Source organism: Sorex araneus, chromosome 5, assembly GCF_027595985.1.
Source record: "Sorex araneus isolate mSorAra2 chromosome 5, mSorAra2.pri, whole genome shotgun sequence".
NCBI classification, from domain to species: domain Eukaryota; kingdom Metazoa; phylum Chordata; class Mammalia; order Eulipotyphla; family Soricidae; genus Sorex; species Sorex araneus.
This window is the reverse complement of record NC_073306.1, coordinates 183,780,204-183,805,792: the sequence shown is the minus strand read 5'-3', so window position 1 is coordinate 183,805,792 and position 25,589 is coordinate 183,780,204. Positions and strand designations below refer to the sequence as shown.

The 25,589-nt window shown below is 39.5% G+C and overlaps 1 protein-coding gene across 1 annotated transcript in view; it reads left to right on the top strand.

Moving 5' to 3' along the window:
- The window catches only part of PPAT (phosphoribosyl pyrophosphate amidotransferase), a 43,882-nt gene extending 25,600 nt beyond the window's left edge, over positions 1-18,282 (top strand). Inside the window, exons 3-11 of the mRNA XM_004616445.2 lie at positions 668-874; positions 5,608-5,720; positions 5,822-5,967; positions 6,464-6,536; positions 7,741-7,892; positions 10,583-10,710; positions 11,872-12,093; positions 13,744-13,864; positions 15,964-18,282. Of these exons, the coding sequence (XP_004616502.1) occupies positions 668-874; positions 5,608-5,720; positions 5,822-5,967; positions 6,464-6,536; positions 7,741-7,892; positions 10,583-10,710; positions 11,872-12,093; positions 13,744-13,864; positions 15,964-16,160 (1,359 nt within the window). The 3' untranslated portion in view covers positions 16,161-18,282. The remainder of the gene's footprint in view (positions 1-667; positions 875-5,607; positions 5,721-5,821; positions 5,968-6,463; positions 6,537-7,740; positions 7,893-10,582; positions 10,711-11,871; positions 12,094-13,743; positions 13,865-15,963) is intronic.
- Positions 18,283-25,589: the final 7,307 nt, after the last annotated feature.

The following is a 25,589-nucleotide window of genomic DNA, read 5'->3' as shown; positions in this document are numbered from 1 at the left end:
CTGGCTTTGTGCTCAGGAATTACTCCTGGTGGTGCCCGGGGAACCATATGGGATCCTGGGAATCGAACCCGGATTGGCTGCATGCAAGGCAAACCCCTACCCGCTGTGCTATCTCTCCAGCCCCAATATGCCTTGATTTTAAAAATATTTAATTTCTACCTGAAAACTCATTGCTTAGTACATCTATTCTTAAGCTTTATAACAAAAAGTATCTTGCAAATCCTTCAGGGTATATTAAATGCCACCGAATTCTTCACTTTAAATAGTTGATCTTATGTGAATTTTTGAAACTAACCACTAAGCAGACTTACAGCTTGATTAGTCTTTTTTTTTTTTTTTTTAATTTTCAGGGGTGGGGGTGGTGTTTTGTTTTGGCCACACCTGGAAATGTTCAAGGTTTCCTGGCTTTGTGCTCAGAGATTACTCCCAGTTGGACTCAGGGGACCATAAGGGATGCTGGGGATCGAACCTGGGTGGGCCACATATAAAAGCAAACTCTGTTAGCTGTATTCTCTCCCTGACCCCTGGTTAGTCTTTTTTTTTTTTTTTAAATTAGAACTCAAGCACAGAAAATTTAAATTGTGTTGTTGCTTCAGCATACTCAGAGCTTCTGTCTACTGGTATTACTAGTCCTTTTTATCTAAGACGAGTTTTCTCCCTAATCTAGGGAATGGGCCTTGTAAATCATGTCTTTACCGAAGACAATTTGAAGAAATTATATGTTTCAAATCTTGGAATTGGACACACGAGATATGCCACTACCGGAAACTGCGAATTAGAAAATTGTCAGCCCTTTGTTGTTGAGACACTTCATGGAAAAATCGCTGTGGCGCATAATGGCGAGCTGGTCAATGCTACTCGATTAAGGAAAAAGGTAAGTTATTTTAAATGTTTTTTTCATGATTGGGATAAATTAAGGAGAAATATTGATGACCTCGGTAAAGAATATTTTTAAATTGTCTTACCTTCAATGAACAACTATATTTGAATTACTTGGATCATTTCTTTCCTCTTGAGGAGTAGTGGGGTTTGGGCCACACCAGACAGTGCTCAGGGATTACTTCTTTTTGACTCTGTGCTCAGGGATCACTCCTGACGGTGCTCAGGGGATGATATGCAGTGTTGGGGATCAGACCTGGAGTGGCCACATGCCACATAAGCTCCTTTAAAGCCCCTAATCCTGTACGATTATTTTTCATTAAAATGTCACCCCATACTCTGGGGTAGAGAGTGTTGAGTCCGTTGTTTTTTTTGTTTTTTGTTTTTTTTTTAAATTTTTTTGTTGGCAGGGCACACCTGGCTGTGTTGGGGGCTCCACCAGCTATTCTTGGCAGTGCCCAGGGGCCATTTGCTCCTGGGGATCAAAGCCAGAGCTGTGATATGCAAAGTCTGCAGTCTCACTCCTGGACTCAGGGCCTATATCCATGAACCCTGAGTCTGCATTTTATTATACTCTGTAGGTAGTTTTGAGGCATAATTTAAACAGGGATTTGTAAAAATTGATTTATTACTGCCATTAGAAGCACAGAGAAATGGGAATTTAGTTATTCTTGCTCTCCCTTTAATTTTGTCCCTATGTTTAATGTATAAGGAGAAAATGAAATGTAAATTTGGAGATGAAATACTTAAGAAAAATAATTTGGGGGCAGGAGCGATAGCACAGCGGATAGGGCACTTGCCTTGCACACGGCCGACCTGGGTTTCGATTCCCAGTGTCTCAAGTGGTCCCTCTAGCACTGCAAGGAGTGATTCCCGAGTGCAGAGCCAGGAGTAACCCCTGAGCATCTCTGGGTATGACCCAAAAAAGCAAAGAAAAAAGAAAAATCATTTGGAAATAGTTGCAGAAAGTAGCCTGGAAAAAGGACAGTTTACTTTCATTCTGTTTTGTTCATGGAATATTATTTGAAGCGTTCTGTGTTTGAAACCTATATGTTTGAAACTTTCTTTTATATATGTCTGCCTTGCCCATCATTCTATTTTTTATAAACCTATTGCCTTAATATAAAAGCTTCTTTCTAATCCACCCTTGTTATTATTAGTTGATGCCAAATTTCTTCAAGTTTCTCAAATAATCTTGACTTTGTCATTGTAGAAAAAACTCTACTTTGGGGGGTATAACTCAGTTGTAAACTTTCATACAGGAGACCTTGGATTTGATTGTTACCACTGTAAAATCATAAAATCACTGGTATTCCATAATACAGTGTTCAACCACATATAGTTCTCTTCTTGGCATTCTAGAATCAGGCATTTCAATTGCATGATAGTAAAATGGTATGTAGAGAATGTTTAGAGTTTACTCACTTTCCTTTAGTTTTTTTTTTTTTTTGAATCACTGTGAGAACAGTTACAAAGCTTTCCAGTTTAAGTCTCAGTCATACAACAATCAGGCACCCATCCCTTCACCAGTGCACTTTTTCCACCACCAAGAACTCCAGTATACTCCTCATCCCACCCCTCCCTCTGCCTATGTGGCAGATGATTTTCACTTTTCTCTCTCCACTTTGATCACATTCAATATGTTGACAAAAGACCCACCATTATTTTTTTTTAATTTATTCTTTTATTGAATCACCATGTGGAAAGTTACAAAGCTTTCAGGTTTAAGTCCCGGTTATACAATGCTCGAACATCCATCCCTTCACCAGTGTACATATTCCACCGCCAAGAATCACAGTATACCTCCCCCCCAGCCCCCCATCCTGCCTGTGTGACTCATAAATTTCACTTTACTTTCACTTTACTTTGATTACATTCAATATTTCAACAAATAAAACCTCACTATTATTATTTGGAATTTCTCCCCCCTAAAGTTGGACCTGCTGAAAAGGAAACATTTGATAATTTGTTTTCCATTGCTGAGAATGAAGAGATATGAGGTCAAGCGGCCACACTAGCAGCCTCACAGTTTTGGATTTCTGTATTTTAGTAACTAAGTCCAGAGAAATATCTGCCAGAAATTGCATCATTACAAGCTTGTACCTCTCAGCTACTTTATATTCCACATATGAGTGCAACCTTTCTATGTCTGTCTCTTTCTGACTCATTTCACTCAACATGACACTCTCCATGTTGATCCACTTCTATGCAAATTTCATGACTTCATTTTTCTGACAGCTACATAGTATTCCATTGTGTAGATGTACCAGAGTTTCTTTAACCAGTCATCTGTTTTTGGGCACTCTGGTTTTTTCCAGATTGTGGCTATTGCAAACAGCGCTGCAATGAACATAGAAATGCAGATGTCATTTCTACTATACCTTTTTGCCTCTCTGGGATATATTCCCAGGAGTGGTATTGCTGAAGACCCACCATTATTATTTGGAAATTTCCCCAACAATCAGACCTGCCAAAAAAGCATCATTAATTTGTTTTCTATTGCTAATTATGAAGAGCATATGATGTCATGCGGCCACAAAGCAGCCGCGCAGTTTTGAATTTCTGGTATTTTAGTAATAACTCTGGAGGGATTTCTGCCAAAAGCTCTGGGTTCCAAGATTGGTTTGTGTGCTTCTAGGATCATGGCCGTTCAGGAACCAGGAGCCATTCATGGGCGACAACTCGGGATCTCACCGGGCTGGGGAGAGTAGCCGTTCCACCCCTATCCTGAGTGGTCCATGTGTCATGTCTCTACAGTCTTATACTTGGCTGTCCAATAGGCTCTGAAAAGGTGGTAGCCATTGCACCCTGGGGAGAAAAGGCGGAAGGAAAAAAATAACTTTTCCTACCCGGGAGGCATGGCACCGTAGTTTAATGCTCAGTCCAGATTCATTTCTGCCAAAAGCCGCTGGTTTCCGAGATAAGTGTGTGTCTCTGGGATCATGGCCGTTCAGGAGCCAGGAGCCATTCGTAGATGGCAACTCGGTTTTCATCGGGGCAAGGAGAGGTTTCCTTTAGTTTTTAATTTTAATTTTAGTAATTATTCAGTTTTCTCCTGTCCTATTTATTTAAATTTTATTTTCATAAGTTGTTCACAGTAATTGTTTCAATATTTCAACACCAGTCACACCACCATTACACCTTCCCACCACCATTATTTTGAATTTTCCCCCACCACCCAAGCCTGACCCACAGGCATGTGCTAAATTATTTTCTGTTTTAATTTTTTTTATAAGTTACTTCACAATATTTGATTTATTTATTTTTTATTAATTTATTTTTTATTGCTTGTTATGAATAGTATGAGATGTTGCTCAGCAGCCATATCTGAAGTCCCGAGGCATCTCTGCAGCATGCTGCTCTCTTCTAAGATTCAATTATGAGTCTTTGGACCATGGCTATTAATGTGCATAAATGTGTTAATGTGCCCAGAGGTAGCTCGTGGGTGTGACTGCCAGGAAACCATAAGGGTGGGGAGCTGGGGGGAGGTCGCCCATCCCAGACTCTGTGAAGCCTGGAGTGTTTAGTCACTAGTACCGCATACCTCGGTTTTTCAGCAGATTCATTCTCATGCGTGGGGTGCTCGAGACAGAGACTCCGAGCCTGTGAAGGACAGCTGTGAGCTTGGCAATGATTGGGTTCTGGAGGTTTGTGGCTGCTAGGGTTCATTGGAGCCAGCTGAGGGACACACTTGCCCCACTCCAAGGTGCCCCTGTGAGATCAGCCTGGCATAGGGTTGGGAGACATCTCTGTCACACTGCTCTCTTCGAAATAAATTTTTGAAAGTCTCAGAAATAGAAATGAGATGTAAAAATGACTTTAAAAATGGTTTCACACTTCAAGATAACTCTTGCAAGTTTAGTTCTAGAAAAATTATTCATTCTTTCTGGATGAACTTATCCAAATACTAGATTTCACTGCTGTGCATCTTACCTAAGAAGAAAATGGAATATAAGTTACTGCATGGGGAAAATTTGTCTAGTGTCAGTAAAACTCAGCCTGTACATATTGGTGGATGCCCTTTTCTTCTTGTCTTGCTTAGAACTTCGTAATTATCATAGTGTGTGCCCAGAGTTTTTATTGCATCTACAGCCACTTGTTCAATACTGAGGTGCCTTTATTCTCTTCTGCCAGTGATAATGGAGATGGATAGCTACCCTCAGTACCATCAACACACCTTGACTGGAACATTCCTCCTATAGTTAGTGCCATTCTCATGGAAATGTGTTCTGTTTATCATGAGCATAGAAAAAGTTAAGAAATCCCAAATCTTTGTACTTTCTCTCTTACCACTCCCTATTGCAGACTGCATTCTTTCACGCTCAGGTTTTTGTTTGTTTTTTTCAAAAAAAGTTTGTTATTGTCTGGGCCACAACTGGTAGCACTCAGGGCTCTTGGAGATGAAATGTAAACTTGAGGATGGAATTGGGATAGGCAGGCCCCTTGCATTGCAAGCACCTTAATCTCTGTACTATCCCTCTGGTTCAGAAAACTTTTCGGTATATTTCCTGAAAGCACTTGTTTTTCCTTCTTATGAAGTGTTAGAAACTTCCTTGCTTCCAGCTTGGCATTCTATCATATAACAACATACATAGTATTAATAGAATGAAGGATCTTCCTCACCTAGCATCCCTACCATGCCTGGATGTTTTTTATTATAGGGAGTTATGGTGAGGGTGATGCGAAATTTCCTCTCTAATAATTAAACTTTTCCCCCCTTCTGAATAGCTTCTGCGTCATGGTATTGGCCTGTCAACAAGCTCTGATAGTGAAATGATTACCCAATTATTGGCATATACTCCTCCTCAGGAGCAAGATGACACCCCAGACTGGGTAGCAAGGTAATTGTGAAACTAGGTTATGTTTGCAGTATTGATGTGAGAGCTTTGCCTCACATAAGCAATGCTACTGAAATGGTTCACTGAATTTTCATTCATCTTAGGATTAAAAACCTAATGAAGGAAGCACCTACAGCATACTCTCTGCTTATAATGCATAGAGATGTTATTTATGCAGTGCGGGATCCTTATGGAAATCGTCCTCTGTGCATTGGTCGTCTTATTCCTGTATCTGATATCAATGATAAAGGTAAGAAACTTCAGAAACAGTATGATTTCATTATGATTGAGAGTGGGCTGTGTTGAAAAATGTGTATTTTTTGCATATATGTATGTGTGTATAGTATATATGCGTATGTGTATATATAAAACATGCATATATATTTATATATAAAAATTGCAAGTACTTCTGAGGGTGAGTTACTTTTAATGTATTTAGTGGTATTTGTTCCTGTCAAAATAGACTGTTCTTATACCCTTGGTTTTGCCTTTTTCATAAGTGGATTTTATTGATTTTTCTATTTGTGTGTGTATTATTTGAAACAAATTCATTAGTTTTGAAGGAATATTTAGAGTATTTTATCTTTGGTTCAAGTCAAATAAGGATTTGTGTATACTCTAAGGTTCAGAAATGCATGCACTGTGAATACTTTTAAATCTATTTGGTGTTTCACTGTTCTCTTGAAATAGGTAGACTTAAAATTTCTTGAATCCAGTAACTGAATTGATGGTCTTGTGATTTTCAGAGAAAAAATCCTCAGAAACTGAAGGATGGGTGGTGTCTTCAGAATCTTGTAGTTTTTTATCTATTGGCGCAAGGTAAAGTTTAACCTAATTCTGAATATTAGTGTTTTATGTAAATGGATACATTTTTCTATAGATTTTTATATGAAAGTTTCTGCTATCTCTAGGAAAACATATTTGTAGATAATTCACTAATATACAGTATGCTCAGCATTTGCACTGACTTTAAGTTAATTTTCTATTAATACCTCTAAATCTTAATGAAATTGACATTTCGCTGTCAGAATACTGATAATTGATTTATTGGTGCTAAGATTACATCTAGGTCTCATGCATGAATTTTGCCACTGAACCATGTCTAGTCCCCTGTGATAATTTTTTTTTTTCTTTCTGGGTCACACTGGGCGATGCACAGGGGTTACTCCTGGCTCATGCACTCAGGAATTACTCCTGGTGGTGCTCAGGGAACCATATGGGATGCTGGGAATCGAACCCGTATTGGCCCCGTGCAAGGCAAATGCCCTACCCGCTGTGCTATTGCTCCAGCCCCTCCTCTTTGATAATTATTTTAGGATGAAAAGACCTGTTAAGGAGTAGTTATAGTAAAAACAAAGATACTAAAAGAAAACCCATGTGAGTTGGGATACAAATGTTGTTTGGCTTATTCTTTGAAAAATTGTCAGTACACATTAGAGGTACTGGGGATTACTCCTAGGTCCATGCTTGGGAGTCACTCCCAGAGGTGTTCAGTGAACTGTTCAGTGTCAGGGGTCAAAATGGGGTTCATCTGGGACCGACTGATAGAATAGCAGGTGTAGGGTATTTGCTTTGCACTCGGCTAACCCAGCTTAGATCCCTGTCATCTCATATGGTCCCTCAAGCAATGCCGGGAGTAGTTCCTAAGTGCAGAGCTAGGAGTAATCCCTGAGAATCACCATCTGTGCCCCAAAAAGCCAAGAAAAAAAAGGGGTTCATCGCAAGTAGAGCAAGCACTTTAATCTCTGTTAAGAAAGACGAACTATCTTTCCTGTGTCTAGTCTTTTAAATTTTAAATTAGAATTTAGGAGTAACTGACTCAAGGGAATTATGACTGGAGGAACATTATTTATAATTTAACCTGTCTCTATACTTTATATTAAAATAAACCATTATCTCTATAAGGGAAGAGAATTGTTGTATACATTACTGCACGTTATTACAAGCCTTAAGCATTAATCAGAGCAGAACTAATGGAAACTGTTGTACTTAAAGTTTTCTTTCTTTAATATTATTTCCTAAGATATTACCGTGAAGTCTTGCCTGGAGAAATTGTGGAAATATCCAAACATAATATCCGAACTCTTGATATTATATCAAGATCTGAAGGAAACCCAATGGCTTTTTGTATCTTTGAGTATGTTTATTTTGCAAGACCAGATAGTATATTTGAAGGTAAGTACAATTTCATTAGCTATTGATACAAATCTGTTACGTTATCTCACTGAAACATGAGAGAAAGTTCTGGTTCTGTTCTGTTAAAGCATATAATTAAATTTTGTGGACATTAGAAAGCCTACAATTCAGAAAATCATTGTATTTACCTTTTAAATTTTTTTGTTTTGTGGGTGGGAGATTTGGGCCATACCTAGTAGTGTTCAGGGGCTTATTCTTGGCTCTATGCTCAGGAGCAGCCTTTGTTTTTGGGGGACCATATGCTGTACTTAGGATTCAAACTAGGGTCAGCAGAAGGTTTAACCTTTGTAGCACAAGTAGTACAAGTCTTAACCCTTGTAAGCAATAAGGGTTGCTTACAACCTTTATTGTTAGGTTGTACAATAAACCCCAGCCCCAATATTTTCACCTGTTTATTTGACTCCTAGATTTCAATAACATTTTTTTAGAATATAGAGTATGATTTTTAGGTATCTTTTAAAGGTCAGTTTTTATTTTATTTTATTTATTTATTTATTTATTTTTTTTTGCTTTTTGGGTCACACCTGGCGATGCACAGGGGTTACTCCTGGCTCTGCACTCAGGAATTACTCCTGGCGGTGCTCAGGGGACCATATGGGATGCTGGGATTTGAATCCGGGTCGGCCGAGTGCAAGGCAAACGCCCTACCCGCTGTGCTATCGCTCCGGCCTCTAAAGGTCAATTTTTAAATGAGGTCACAGTTTTCAAGATTATGTTTCAGAGGTACCATTTCACATCCTTTCAAAATATATTACCATCCTACACCTACTACCTAATGCCCATTATCTATCTTAGTTCCTTAGGTTCCCTTACTTTTGTGGTGAGTTTAAGGCTTTTCACTTGCATATTTCTTCCTTTACTTTGTTTTTTAAAATTTTTTCTATTGAGTTAACATCACTTTTTAGCAATTTAAATGATTGTTGCAAGGTACAATATAATAAACCATGCCTATCTCCAAAGTACAAAAATTTCTAATGTTTTGTAAGCTCATTCCCTTCTCTTCCCCTGATCTTGGCTCTGTAGTCAGAGTTTAAGGGTCTGTTTCATTTGAACATTGTTTCCATTATTTGTCTTTCTCCTTCTGGCTTAACTTGATCTTCATCCAGTTCGATCTCTGTTGTAGTAAAAGACAAAGCCTTGTTTTTTTTAATGGTTGCTGGTATTTCATTGCAATGATAAACTATCTGTCATCTTTCATTGGAGACTGGTCCTATTTCCTGATCTTAACTATTGCAAATACATTGCATTGAACATAGCTGTGTCTTTGTTTTCAAATTAATGTGGAAGTTCTGTATTTAATTTCCCAGAGAGGCTGGATCAGTTTACATCCCACCAACAGTGTATGAGTTTTTTCCCTCCACACCCTAGCAGCAGTTGTTTCTGACTGTTTTGATTTAGGCCGTTCTCAAAAATGTGAGGTGGTAGATCATCTCATTTTTGTTTTCACTTTTTTTTCTTTTAATAATAAAATGATAATGAGCAGTTTTTCATGCCTGTTAGCCATTTGAGTATGTCTTCTGCTGAGCTGTCTTTTTTGTTCTCCCAGTTTTTTTTGCAGTTGAGATAAAATCTCTGATTTGTTAGAAATCAGATTTCTGGAATTGAACCTAGGACTTCACATCTATGAGCCATTTCCTCTGCCTCTGAGCCACATTCTTAATCCCTTAATTCATTTTGAATTAACTTTGTGTAAATTGAGATAGTGATTCAGTTTCACTGTTTCAGTCTTTAGCACATGGCTAGCCAAATTTTCTCAGACACCTATCCTTTTTGTGGGGGGGGGTGTCACACCTGGTGATGCACAGGGGTTACTCCTGGCTCATGCACTCAGGAATTACTCCTGGCAGTGTTTGGGGGACCATATGGGATGCTGGAAATTGAACCAGGGTCGCACATGTGAAAGGCAAACTTCCTGCCTGCTTTGCTATTGCTCCAGCCCTGACATACTTTTGGAGTCACGTTTGGGGATGCACAGGGGTTACTCCAGGCTCATGCACTAAGGAATTACTCCTGCCAGTGCTTGGGAGACCATATGGGATGCTGGGAATTGAACTGGGGCCGGCTGTGTGCAAGGCAAATTCCCTACCGCCTGTGTTATTGCTCCAGCCCTGACATATCTTAAAGGGACTTTTCTTTCTCTTTTATATGCTGGTGGTTCCTTTATCATAAATAGGTTGTTCATTATGTGTGTGACCCCTCACACTAATTCTGGGATTTCAACTCTATTTCATTGATCTGTGCATCTTTTATTCTAATTAATATTAATCGTAAATCCCGAGTTTGTTTATTTATTTTCACTTGAGGTCTTTTGTGCCTTTCATTTTCCTTTTTGTACTCCATTTGTGGGCTGGAGTGATAACACAGCATGTAGGGTGTTCACCTTGCATGCGGCCAACCCAGGTTTGATTCTTTCACCCCTCTTGGAGAGCCTGGCAAGCTACCCCTGGCATATTTGATATGCCAAAAACAGTAACGACAAGTCTCACAATGGAGACGTTACTAATACCCGTTCGGGCAAATTGATGAACAACCGGATGACAGTGACAGTGATGGCAGTAAAAGTGACTCCATTTGTATGAGTTCTAATAAGCTAGTCTCTTAGAATAGTGATATTCATAAAATTACATGTTAACTAAAATTAATTCCTTTTCATTTACAAACACTTCCAGACCAAATGGTTTATACAGTAAGATTTCGTTGTGGTCAGCGACTGGCAGTTGAAGCACCTGTGGATGCAGATATGGTTAGCACTGTTCCAGAATCTGCCACGCCGGCTGCTCTTGGCTATGCAGGAAAGGTATTCATTCTTATTTCTTGTGCAGTGACTCACTCTGCTAGCATTGGAGTTAGAAATCTTTGTGTATAAAAAATAGCACAATTATAAGGAAAAAAAGTTGATTCCTTTGCCATTGTTATTTATATCAGCCTTTTTAATTCATTGACATTTTTGAATTGTCAATGAATTGGAACCTAAATTGACTCACCTTCATTTAAATGAAGACTGCTTTCTTCATTTAAAAATAACACAAATATATGGACTTTGATATATTTGCTCATTACTAAAATCTACTTCTTGAAGTACTCTCACATGCTACTGATATATTTGTTTCATTTCCTATGGGTCATAATAAAGTCATTTTTATTTGTTTGTGTAATGTTCTTAGTTATGTTTGATATATTGGGTTTTTTTTTTAAACAGCCAGAAGGATCATGTAACTTTTGTGACCCTGAGTTAAAATCCAACATTCAATGTGGTAGAAGGTTGAGGTTTTTAATTTTTCTTTTTTTTAAAGTAAGAAACTTGAACTCATTGGTGTCCTTCCTGGTTTTTTGGTTTATACCCAGCTTTTTGCTTGGTGGTTACTCCTGACAGTTGCTGGGGGACTGTGCTATGCTGGGGATCAAACCTGGACCTCCTGAACGCAAAGCATGCAGCCAACCTGTGGAGTTCTCTCTGACCCTGAGCTCACTAGTTATCAAAAAAAATATGCACACATTTTAGAGATATGATCTTGAGAAATGATAATTGTGTCTCAGAACTATTTTCTTAGGTTATTTTTTAATTTTATGTATTAAACTTTTCTGATTACAATTTATACTTATATTCTTATATTCATATGCTTTAAGAGGAAAGCATTAGAAGGTGTTATTTAGCAATATGAACTGATTTTTCTTCCAATTATATTGCTTTTAATGATTTTTCTTTGCCATTTTTTCACTACAGTAAAAATAATAAAGAGAAATTATGATCTGATGTTTAAAATTTCAGAATAGCAACCACAGTTAGCAAGTTTTATATACTGGGGCTTGGGATGCAGCTCAGCAAATGTGCACCTGTCTTGTATGAATGAGGCCTAGCTTTGATTTCCTGGCAGTGTGAAAGCATCATCTAGAAAAATAGTAACCTAGAGTTTTCTGTTTATTGCTACTCATTGTCCTTTTATTTCTTCTCTCTCAGTGTGGACTTCCATACGTGGAGGTGCTGTGTAAAAATCGATACGTTGGCAGAACCTTCATTCAGCCAAACATGAGATTAAGACAGCTTGGTGTTGCAAAAAAATTTGGAGTATTATCAGACAACTTTAAAGGCAAAAGAATTGTTCTTGTAGATGATTCCATTGTGAGAGGCAATACCATCTCACCCATAATAAAACTGCTCAAAGAATCTGGTGCAAAAGAGGCAAGTAATATTAAAGTTGTATCTAAAAGCATCAATATATCTTATAATGCTGTCATAACAATAGTGAATCAGAATATATAGTTCAGTACAAATCAGTGACGTTTTCCAAAACAAGCTGGTTTAGAAATAAGTGTAAAATAATGCATTAACCACTTGTAAACCTTATACGAAACTTTATACTTAACATATTACAATGCACAGGGCTGGAGCGATAGCACAGCAGGTAGGGCATTTGCCTTGCACACAGATGACCCGGGTTTGATTCTCAAAATCCCATATGGTCCCCTGAGCACCACCAGGAGTAATTCCTGAGTGTAAAGCCAGGAGAAAGAAACCCCTATGCATCACCAGGTGTGACTCAAAAAAAGCAAAACATATATATGTATGTATATATATAAAACAATACTCAATATAAAAGGTTGAAATTTTATAACTTTTATTAAAAACTAACAAAACCCACTGAGTAGCCATTTCACTTTTAAAATCTGTAGTATTGATTACTTTCTCATTTTAAAGACAGAGTTAGTTTGAGTATAATAAATATGGTACATTAGGTATATTTAAAATCTCAAAACTTAATCTGAGTGTTTTAAGAAATTGAAACTATGGGAATAAAATGCCATTTAAAACTGATAATTGAGGAAATTTGAAAATTTTTAAATTAAAAAAATTTATTAAAATGTTTATTTATTTATTTATTGGCTCACACCTGGAGATGCACAGGGGTTACTCCTGGCTCTGCCCTTAAGACTTACCCCTGGTGTTACTCAGGGGACCATATGGGATGCTGGGAATTGAACCTAGGTCATCTGCCTGCAAGGCAAACCCCACCTGCTAATGCTATTACTCCAGCCCCAAAATTTAAAAAATTTTTTAAAATTTCAAAAATAAAATTTGTTTAGGAGAAAGTGATATTGAGACTCATATTGCTTTGTACATGTCTAAAAGGCTTTGAAGATAATTACAGCTCTTTTTTATTGCTGTCATTATAATTTTGATACTCTTATTCTTTGAAATCTTGTAAAAATCATGTAAGAACGAAGAGGCATGTAGAAAATTGGACAGAATTAGATGCAAAAGGGAAGAGGCAAAAACAAACCAATGCAGGGGATGATTGTAAATGCTATCTTTTTAGAAGAGAGTAACTCTAATTCTAGGAATATAGTCATTAAGAAATGAAAGTAGAAAAGATGTCTTTATTTATATTATGACAAAGGGCAGCTCTGAAAGTAACATTTACAAGTGGCTGAAATTTGTAGATCTTGCCCAAGTCACTTAGATTCTAGAGCAGAATCACTCAAGTAGGAGTTTTTTGGTAGTGAATGAATTCTGTAAATAATGCTGTTTGAATGCTGCATTACTATATATACCACATGATTTTCAGGGTTCTTTTTGCATATTATTCTGCAAAAGAAATCTGTGGCTGGAAAGTTGTTTCATGTGGTGGAATACATGCATAGCACATGCTGAGTATTATCACTGAGATCTCTTGATTCCTTTAGCATCATTGAGTGTGGCCTCTTACAAAAGAAAAAGAAATCCTATAGTGTGCTTCATTACCTTTGTATCATTTTAGATATTCTGTAAGTAATAGAATTTTTCATTATCTTACAATATCAGAATAATGAATGAAAATTACTTTTTTCCAAGGTACATGTTCGAGTAGCTTCACCACCAATTAAATACCCATGTTTCATGGGAATAAACATACCAACAAAAGAAGAACTTATTGCCAATAAACCTGAATTTGACCATCTTCCAGAATATCTAGGTAGGTGCTAAATTTCTATAAACTTTATCTAGATTGTTAATGGGTAAAGTCTGAACTTTGTCATCTTTTATACTTAAAATGAAAAGCATTATTCATTGTTTGTTAGAAGTAGACATTAAGGACCAGAAGAGATAGTACAGGAGGTAAGGTGATTGCCTCGCATGTGACTAATTCTGGTTTGAATCCCCAGGACTGCATATGGTGTCCTGAGCACTGCCAGGGTTCACTCCTGAGCACAGAACCAGGAATGGCCCCTGAGCATCACTTTGTGACCCACCCTACCTATCCCAGTTCCAGTAAGATAGAAAGGGAAGTGAGCATTGAATTGGACCTAGCCACTTAAGACTGATATTAAGATATAAAAACATGGTTAATAGAAGTCTTTTTAAGATCATGTTATCCAGCTCTTTCATTTTACACACAGGGCTAGAGGAAGCCCAAGGACCACCGCTGATGACCCCTGTACCACCCCCCACCCCCAAAGTACATGTTTCTATGCTCTGTCGTTATTGGAGCAATGTGCATATCTGCCTCTCCAACAAAACCTAACTATGATGTCTATGCTCTTTTACTCTATACTCTTTCTATAGAGATTAGACATCATATTGGAACACTAGGTCAAGATGCAGTTAGAGGAGGATAGAAGTCCAGTAAAGGAATTTGTAAGCTTATTGGTTAAAACTTCACAAAGGATAGATCCCAAGAAAAATGGAAATGATTTTATTGCCGAAGTAGAAGAATGATTTGGATGTATGTACAAACAAATCATGGAAAATCCGGTTTTCCTGAAAACCTAGGCCAGAGAGAGAGCTCATAAGGCTGACCTCATGCTTTGCATGCTAGGGGCCTGGGTCTCTTCACCGGTAATGGGTCCTTGAGGTATCAAGTGGTCCTTGAGACCACTGCCAAGAGTAACCTTGAGCACAAGTCTGAGAGCAACGATTGAGCATCAGGAGGTGTTGTGGTCGAAAAACAGCAAAAGTGTAAACCTTATGTAGTTGTATCACAGGTGTTTAGCAGATGTGCCTTGGAACATCCACACTGGTTTCCTTTTACTCCTGTTTTTTGGCCACGCTCAGCAATGCTCTGGGATTATTCCTGACTGTGCTCAGGGGCCACTTCTGGGAGTCTTGGGGGACCGTATCAGGTGTTGGGGATCAAACAGGTCACTCATGTGCAAAATAAGTGCCTCACCATCTGTACTATCTATCTCTCTAGGGTTTTGTGTGTTTTTTTTTTGGGGGGGGGGGCTTTTTTGGTCACACCCAACGATGCACAGGGGTTACTCCTGGCTCATGCATGCACTCAGGAATTACTCCTGGCGGTGCTCGGGGGACCATATGGGATGCTGGGATTCGAACCCGGGTCGGCTGCGTGCAAGGCAAATGCCCTACCTGCTGTGCTATTGCTCCAGCCCCTGGGTTTTTTTTTTTTTAACCAGTGAAATATTTTAAGCTTTCCCAATATTTGAAAATATAAATACTTTTATATTTATATTTTCCTGATAGGATATTAGTGAACACTGCCAGAAGCACATATGTGTTATAATAACATCACAAAAACTACGTTGAGGCCATGTTTTCTATATAAGAAAAACAGATTTGGAATCCCAGTGATAATTAGCTTAAGTTTGAACCTAGGTGTTCTTGAGGTCTAAATCTGTTCTCTAAATGAAAAAAATTATTCCTGGACTAGAAAAATAGTTCAGTGAGCTGGAGCACATTGTTTGCATGTTAGAGGTTCAGGTTCAGTCTTGGGCACTGTTGGGTCTCTTAAGCACTGCCGGGTGTGCCTTAAAACCAAAAAGAAAATTACTCCTGAATCTTCTGAATCTATTTTTAGACTTGAAGTTTCCACCATTTTAAAATTCTAATTTCAGATTTTAAAAAGCAATAACATTTCCGAGTTTCATTGATTCTGTTGTTTCATTTTTCTTTAAAGTAAAAGAGGTATTGAAGTACAGTTTATTTATTTGTGAAGTTTTCTAGGCAAACCTCTTAAAAGTTTATTCTGGAAAAGCTTGTAACTGCCATCTGTTGGGCCGGGTTTTTCTTTTCCAAAGACATTTTTTAACATTCCTTCCCTTCTTTGTCTTATAGGAGCAAACAGTGTTGTATATCTCTCAGTAGATGGACTGGTTTTATCTGTACAAGAAGGGATAAAACATAAAAAACAGAAAGCGGAAAAACAAGATATTATGATACAAGAAAATGGGAATGGTCTGGAACGTTTTGAAAACAATGGTCATTGTACAGCTTGTCTTACTGGAAAATACCCTGTGAAATTGGATTGGTAGCTGGTTTGGCATTCTTGTTCTTTCAAGATAAGAAGTTGGTGAAGAAGTTACAGTTGTTATACGTTATGTATTTACTGTTATTCATTTGGTACAATGTAAAATGACACCTGCTTGTGTTTACCTTTATAAGCTTTGATAATTTTTTTCCTGAAGAGTACCAAAGTACAATGTTTTCTAGACAAAGCCCTAGATTGATGTTTTGGCATTATCTAAGAATTTGGATGAGCCTTTCATTTTATTTAGTAGGTTAGTGCTTTGAAGCTACTAATAATGAGATTTCATATTTAATTTCAGAGCATTGAAGTATAATGTAAAAGAACAGGTAATGTTGTGTTGTCAAGTAGTGTACCTTTTGTGGAATGTTTTTTGGGGAGTTACTCAGTTGTGGAGGTGGAGTATCTTCAGAATTGATCCTTGCTACTTGCTTATTTTAAAAGAGCAGCATTGTGTTGTTTCTTGACCAGCCTTCCTCATTTCTTCAGCAGAGGAAAGGAATTCATGGCATTTGCCCAGACCATGTTTCAATTATCAGAGGGTAGACTAAGATGGTACAAACAGGCAGATGAATTAGATAGAATATTTCCTGTGAAGCTCAATTCTATTATACCTCAAAGGTGTCTGTCCCCTAGAGTTTCTGTTTGTAGTTGGGACCTTGTCTTCCCTGTTTACCATGATAGAAATGTTACGGGGGGTGGGGGGGAATCATACCTTGAGATGCCTCACTTTCCCCACCAGTGTAATGGGGTACTTACATGACTAAATCAGATGATAGGGATGTGCATCAGTGTCATGTTTTCAGTGGTTACGACCATTACTTCACCCCTGTGTTTTAAAGTAGAGCATGAGTCTTGGCTTTGGAAATGTTGACATCTGTAATTACACTGTAGTAGTGGAAAGCAGAATTCACTGTGCCTTGCTGTCTCTTTTTACGTGAAACAAGGTGTGTTTTACTGAGTGAAACTTGCTTAGAAAGATGTGAGAAGAGAGAAAGAGGGGAAATGTGTTCAAGGGAGAACATAGGCTTCTCCAGAGTGGAAATAAGCAAGCCGAGAGAGAAAGAGAGACAAACAAGGGAGCTAACAGTTCAGATGAGAACATAGGCTTGAAGAGTGAGTGAGCCCTAGCCATCTTTTCTGAAATGCCTGAAGAACAGTTGTAAAACCATGTCTGTAGAAGACCTTTTCCTACACTGGACTGGAGAGAACTCCCCATCCTACTTAGTCTTCTTACAGTAGAAGCTCAACAAGTAACCATGTACATTTTGAAATAAAACAATTTTTTAGATTCTAACAAGCAATTTATGCTTAATTTGTTTAATTGTATGTTTTTGTAAAATGAAGTCTTTGATCACTTATAAGCACATTTGCATATATGTTCATCTATGGACATGTATTGTTCGCAATTAAATAATCGAGTGGAAACACGGGACCAATTTTCTTTAAGAATTAAGAAGACTTTTTTGGTACTTTGTAATTAGCATACCCATCCACTGCCAAATGACAACTTGCCTTTTTTCTTTTGGTACTGACTTATTGGGAGCTAATGACTTAGATCTTTTGCAAGTATTTTTTTTTTATTGTTACCTCTAAGATTTAAAATTTTAAGACACCTTACCCCATCCCTTGTCTTTGTAAGATTTTCAAAACAAAGCCGATTTTTGCTTTTCTATCATAATCTGATATATTGTATTCAGATCCATTTGGAAATTAATATTTATTAACAGTTAAAATCTTTTCATTTAGTATATCCTCTCATGTGTTTTATTCCAGCAGGCTGAGGTAAAATCTTGACAGCTCTTCTGAGCCTTTGTGCAGTCCACAGCAGTGGGTCATGTGTCCCCTGGCAGAAACACAAGTAAATTAGCAGATGAATTGAGCCCCTGGGACCATTTGTGTGTATAGCCTCTTGTCTTAAAATGTATTACTCAAAGCAGCTGGGAGGAGGCAAGACCTGTGGGTCAATTTTGAACCGGCCTTACTCACTTTTGATTTTTAAAAGCAAGAAACTCAGGGAAAGTACTAAGTCAGAATTTTTAACTTGACTTTTGTGTTTTTCATGCTTTTTTTCATAGTTTTTACTTTGCTTTATTGAGATGATTTAATAAAAGAATATTGTACTGTCACAGTTTGGTATTTTTCCATCCCATCCCCTATTTCATATTTCTGAAGTTTGAATTAAATTATAATTTTTTACCAACTTCATTTCAGTTGTTAAGTGCTTTAAATTTATGGGTATTGTAAACTGCAGAAAAGAAAACACTTCTATAGGACTTATTCTCAAGTAAACTAAGCCTGCTTTTTTGTGACTTCATTGTGATGTGTTGATGACATACAATTAGTATGTTTAAGTGAGTCTATATAATTTTTTTCTTTAGTGTATTAGTGCTTTTGGGGTGAACAACACAGCAATAATTACATCTACACTCTTGGCGTCAGCTAGTCAGAGCCTAATTAAATAATTTAGATATTTAATTTAATTCATTTATGTTGGGCCTCCCAGGCTGTTCTCAGAAGGCCTGGGGACCCCATGAGATCCCCAACACGTCGTGGTCCCCTTTGCAGCATTGGGAGTAACTTCCAAACACAGAGCCAGGAGTAGCTTCTGGCCGCTGCTGGATTTCCTTCCCCACCCACCTAATTAAAGGAAAAAGAAAGAGCTTTCACCAGAATGTTGTCATTCATCAGTTACCCAGGCCTCCCAGATCCCACTGTGGGACTGAGGCGGAAATAGATGTCTCCGCACACAGCTCTTTGCTTCATAGGAAAAGAATGAGGGGTTGGGGGATTTGCCTCTTTCATGGCAAGTGAAAGGAGGCCTGCTCTTCGGGGAAATGTTGTCTCAGCCCTGAAGATTGATCACACCAAAAAAACCTGAAAAAATGACCTAGATGAATAGCAGCCAGGACCTTGCATTCTTGCTGCAGTCCACAAGAATTTGCGGATACACTTTAGATGCGTTGCTGACTAGGCCTCCCAGTTTGATACTATATTTCTGGTTTGGAACTTGAAAGAGTATGGCCGTGTTCTCACACAAGGATTGGAGAAAGACAGTGAGGATGGAACATTTGAGCTGTGGAGTAAATTCATTAAGCAGGCAAGGGGAGACGATATTTTAGCACAAGACTCAACAGAGAGGACGCGTTGAAACTTGATAAGGACGTCATCTGTGCAGAAGGCTTACTCCAGATCCCATTATAGCTGGAGCCCAGAGTCCTAATACCAGGTGAGCAAAATGGAGCTGTGGGAGATCATGCTGGTTGAGAATGTGCTCACTTGTGTACCTTGCTTAGAGTTTGAAATAACAGCCTGGGGGACAGATGATTTAGTTCAGCAAGGCACTGTCCTTGTATGTGACCAACCTGCACAACATATCGTTATCTGAGAACAGCCAGGAGTAAGTCCTATACACCTCCAGATGTCCTGCGCACAACAAATGCAGGCAATAATGCGCCACTGATACATAAGCAGGAGAATGCTATGATTTATCTGACAGGTTAACCTTTAGGTTAACATGAGGCCATAAGTAGCCTATACTTCCCGTCTCTTGTTTTGCCAGGAATCAAACCCAGAACCTCACACATGCCAAGCCTTTACTCTATTCCATGGAGATGCATCCCCAGTTCAACATTTACTTCCTCCTAAAACCTCATAAAAATAACAATAGAGGGGCCTTTTTCGTTTTGGGTCTACAGCTGGAGAGACTTGGGTTACTTCTGCTTCTGCACTCTGGGATCAGTTCTGGCAGTGCTCATGGGAGCATTTAGAATGCCTTGGATCAAACCTGGGTCTTCTGCGGCTAAGGCAGGCGCCTTACTGATAGTATTCTCTCTATAGTCCTAAGAGGTTTTTTTTTTTAAAATGAGGATTGGGGAGGACTGGACCACACCCAGTGACTGAGGAGTTACTCCTGGCTATGCACTCAGGAATTACTCCTGGCAGTGCTCAGGGAACCATATGGGATTCTGGGGATTGAACCCATGTCTGCCACATGCAAGGCAAACGCCCTGTCTGCTGTGCTATTTCTCCAGCCCCAGGGAATTTTTTGAAGAATAAAACCCTGGGATTGAAGAAAATAATGAATAAAATTGTGAAATCAAAAACAGAAGGTTCCGCTGATTTGGAAAATCTAAACCAGTGAACTCTGAACTCAGGAATCACTCCTAGAGTGCTCAAGGAGTCATAAGGGGTACAGGGGATCAATTATGCGTTGGCCATGTGCATGGCAATGTCCCAACCACTGTACTGTCACTCCAGCCCAGAAAACAATCCTTTTTATGTCAGAAAATTCCCCTCAAATACCTGAAGTTGTGGTGCAAAGGGTAATTAAATGTTGGCGGTTCATTTTGGAAATGTTATATTCTAATGTCGCCACTTTATTCTCAGAAGCTAGTTCTATGGGAGTAAATAAACCTACCTTTGTATTGAAAGATTACATCAGGTATGGGAGAATTGAGTGAAAAAAATGTACACTGGGAGCTGGAGTGTTAGCACAGTGGGTAGGCCTTGCACGAGGCCGACCCAGGTTTGATTCCCAGCATCCCATATGGTCCCCCAAGCACCGCCAGGAGAATTCCTTTGTGCGTGAGCCCGAGTAACCCTTGTGCATTACTGGGTGTGACCCAAGAAGCAAACAGAAAAAAAAAAAATACTGAAGTTGAAAGCCTTTATCCCTCCAGCCATTTTCTCTGGTTTTCCAACATCTACTCAGTTTTTAACCCCATTTTTGTTTGTTTTCCTTGGGCGGGGCACATCCACCATGCTCAGGGAGTCATTCCTGATGAGTTTGGGGAAATGTTTGGAGTGCTGAGGATAGAACCCTGGTCAGCCATGTGCAGACCAAGCCTTCCACACTGCTGTACTACCTCTGGCCCCTAAACAGACTTACTTTTAATTGGATCAAGGGTAGACTCTAGAGAAAGCCTGTTGAAAATCTAAAAGCAGAATTGCTCAGGAAAATAGTGACTGCAAATATTTAAAAACAAAAACACTGCTCATAAATAGTTATCAGTATTAGAGGAAAGTTGATAGTGAATAATGTGACTAATGAAAAGCATTACTCTAGCAGCAAGTCAGAATTAGCTGGTGCTGATTAAGTCTGGAAAGATGTGGCTGGAGCAATAGTACAGCTGGTAAGGTGCTTGCCTTGCACACAAATGACCTGACTTCTATCCCTGTCATCCCAGATGGTCCCGTGAGCCCTGAATGCGATGTATATGACCGAAATCTTACACCCCACAAACAAAAGAACTGGGAAGGTTTTAGGGAAAAATTGACCAAGAATTCCTTTTTTTTTTCCTTAAATTTTTTAATTTAGATACAGTTACAAAGTTTTCATGTTTGATACTCAGCAATACAATGATCATTCATTCCTCCACCAGCGCAAACTTTCCACCACCACCACCAGTATCCCCATTATCCCTTCTACTCCATCCCAGTCCTCACCCTGCCTCTATGGCAGACAGTTGCTCAGATACTCTGTAGTTTTGGGCATTACATTTTTTTTTAAAATTTTTATTAAATCACCATGTGGAAAGTTACAAAGTTCTCAGGTTTATATGTCAGTTATACAATATTCAAACACCCATCCCTTCACCAGTGCCCATATTCCACCACCAGAAACCCCAGTATACCCCCCGCACCACCCCCTACCCCCTACTGTATAACTAATGAATTTCACTTCATTTTTTCTTTACCTTGATTACATTCCATAATTCAACACAAAACTCACTATAGTTGTTGGAGTTTCCAACCAATAGAGACAGACCTACTACATTTGATAATTAGTTTTTCATTGCTGGAAATGAAGAGATATGTAGCCCCACTGCTACAAGTACATAACTCTCTCTCTCTTTTTTTTTTCTTTTTCCTTTTCCCTTTTTTTTTTTTCTTTTTCCCCCTCATCCCCCTTCCTGCACCTCATAGTATGGTGTACGCCACGCCGCGTCGGCCAGCGTGGGGCTTTTGCTTAGTTCACAGTCCAGAGGTGGCTGCTACATTAAAAACCTTCAATATTTCAACAAAAACTTACTGTTATTATTTGGAGTTCCCCCCAAGTCAGACCTGTTCAAATGGAATCGTTTCACATTGCTGACAATTATAAATGTTAAGTCGCGCGGACGCAACAGCCTCCACCAGCGCAAGCAGTTTTGGATTTCTGTATAAAGCCCAGGGAAAATTCTGCCAGAAATTACATAGCCCAGCTCACAGTCCCAGTGCATTGCTGTAAGAAGTCTCTGAATTCAAAGTCTTTAGGCGCAGAGTGTCCAATTCGCGCTCAGTGGCTCCGGATTTATCTGGGCCGAGGGCGTGCCGGTTACGCCCCCTTCCCCTGAGTTCCTGGGAGCCCCAAAAGTAAAAACCGAATACCTGTGGGTTTGGAGTCACAGAAGATGGCGCCTGCCACATGGGTGCCGCCAGCCCGCCGCTTTCCGTGCAGGAAGACAGGGTGGGGAGGAAAAAAAAAATCCACCCCCAGCAGCACAGAGTTGTAGCCCAGTTTGGTGTCCCAGTGCATCGCTATCGGATGCTGCGCTGGATGCCCGAATGTGTTACATCTTTGGAATCAAAGTCTTTAGGCGCAGAGGGTCCCTGGTTATTACATTGTTCTCGGATATTCCCGCTACCATGCATGCCCCTTCCAGGGGCAGAGGCTAGATCATTTATTTTCCATTGCTCACTTTGCATATCAGGAAAGGTCGCGCGGCCGCTTATGCAGCTGTGCGATTCGGAGAAATAGTCCTGATACCCACATACCAGAGCTATGCTTGTAGAAGCTCATGGTTGTTGGAATTCCATCTGGAGAAGGCGGGGAGACCGCACCTTGCTCCATCTGGGGCATCCCGGTGATACCGGCTTGGCATGGGGCCTGGAGAATTCTCCAGTGTTGTGGTGCTCACAGGCACTCTTCGCTGCTGTGTGTGGCAAGATGGCACTGGGGGCGGGTTGACCAAGAATTGAACTAGCAGAAAAGTTTAAATGATGGAATTTTTAAAATCCTAGTTACAGTAAATAAGCAGAAAACAAAACTTAACTCCTAGTCTCCATTAACTTGGGGATTACCAGAGGGAAGAAAGGTCTTGAAATGGCCTTATTGGTGATGGGATGGAACTGAAACTTTGGTGAATGTTAAAGCTAAGTCCTTTAGATTAATATAAACCCATGATTAAAAGAAAAAAAAAACTTTAAGTGCAAGTTACAGGTCAGTCACTAGAAAACTCAACTTGTGTTTTTTTATAAGTGCTGATTTATAACTGGGCATTGATCCAGAAACTTGGGGCTAGAAATAGGAATAGTATATTCCTATAGGAAGATTCTTTTTAAAGGGGGTGGTGGTGGAGCTAATGTTCCATATAGGTTGGTTGGATGGGTAATTACCTAAGTATTTTCTCTCACCAAAGAAAATGGGAGTTCAAATAACCTCTGCATCCTGGGGCAAAATCAAGATTGAGTGGTTAAGACTCTTGCTTGGATTACTTTAAGGCCTGCTTGCCCCTAGAATATTGGGACAAACAGCATTTTCGTGGGTCTCAGTCCTCTCGCTCACCAAAGTAAAATTCAATTCCCCAATCTAGCTTCTCTAATACCCCACACAGTTAAAATATATTATTAGGGTCAGAGCAAGCTCAACAAGACAGGTTGGGTGCATTCAGGCTGTCCTCAGATATGCATTGTATCCCCAACAAATCCCAGGGTAGCCTCTGAGCATGTTTCAAAACAACCATTGGGGCAGGAGAAATAGTACCACCATTAAAATGCTTGCCTTCACATCCAAAAGAACAACCAGTGCTGGCACAGATGCAGGGAGGAAGGGACTCACTTATTGTTGGTGGGAATGCCGACTGGTCCAACCTTTTTGGAGGATAATATGCCTCAAAAAACTAGAAGTTGAGCTCCCACATGACCCAGCAATACCACAGCTGGGAATATACCCTGGGGGTGCAAAATCACAGCAGAGGTGCCATCTGCACTTCTATGTTCTTTGAAGCACTGTTCACAATAGCCAGAACCTGACAACTAGATAGAGAAACTGGTATCTACACAATTGGAATGTTACACAGCTGTTAGGAAAAATAAAGTCAAAGTTCTCTTATAAATGGGTGGACATGGAGGGTATTATGTTGAATGAAACAAATGAGGAGAGGGACAAATGTAGAATAAATGCACTCATTTGTGGAACTTAAAAATAGTATGGATTAATACCCAAGGGCAGTAAAAGCACAGGCCAGAAGGATTGAGCCACAGTTGGGATAGAGAAGGAGCCACTATGGCAATAATAGTTGGAAATGATCACTGGACAGAATTGTGTGTTTAAAGTAGGTAAAGGAACAAACATGATAACCTCTCAGTGTCTGTATGGCAAACCAAAATGTCCAGGTGGGTTGGGGGAGGGGAAGTGAAGTCATTGGTGGAGGGATGGGTGTAGGAACTTTGTATGACTGAAACTCAACCATGAATAGCCTTGTAACTTTCTCATGGTGACAGGAAAAAAAAAAAAAACCACCAACCAGCTTTGGTGTCAAAGCAATAGGGTGTTTTCCTTGCACATGGATTATCTGGGTTCTCCTGCATCCCATATGGTTCCCAAGCCAGTGATCCCAGAGTACCACTGGGTGTATGCCCTCCCCCCACCCCCAACCCCACCCCTCCAAAAAGGAAAGAAAAGCGCTTGCCTTATACCCTTGGACCCCAGCCAAGCCAAAAGTGATCCCATGGCACTCCCAGGTGACACCCCAAGCAAGGCCAAATCAATACTTCTTTGGACACTCATATGTCTCTTATCACAACTCTTGGAACACAGGTCATTATTATTTAGATATATAGCTATAAATCTGCCCCGCAGAACTTTTTCTTATAACTACCATTTGTAAACTGAAAAATGTTTAGCGTTTGCTTAAACTGTTAGCCTGTTTAGGACTGGGACTTAGTTCGCAAGCTCATAGCTTTTAAAAAGTCAGGTATTTAATGCAGTCTGGGCAGGTTCCCAGGAAAGGAAGTCTACGCCCTAATATCTTACAATGATTTTATTTTCCTCCACATTAATCTTAGTTTCTTTATCTAAATTTATCTCAAATTTAAGTCACTCTGGATAAGAGTACTGGAAGTAGGTGAAGGGTTATACATAGTTTTCAGTACCTATATTGCAAAACATAATGCCCAAGAAAGAGAAAAAGTGCCTGCTGCTCAGGTGGAGATGGGGAGGTAGGGGGGGTGGGGGGGGGAGGTGGGGAGGGAAACTGGGGACATTGGTGATGGGAATGTCAACTGGTGGAGGATGGGTGTTGTAACGTTGTATGACTGAGACCCAATCATGAACAACTTTGTAACTGAATATCTCAGTAATTCCAAAGGAAGTTTCCTGGTAAAGCTCCAAATCTGTCACATGTCCCAAACAGCAAGAATGCAGGCGCATGCGCACAGCGTGTCAGCCAAC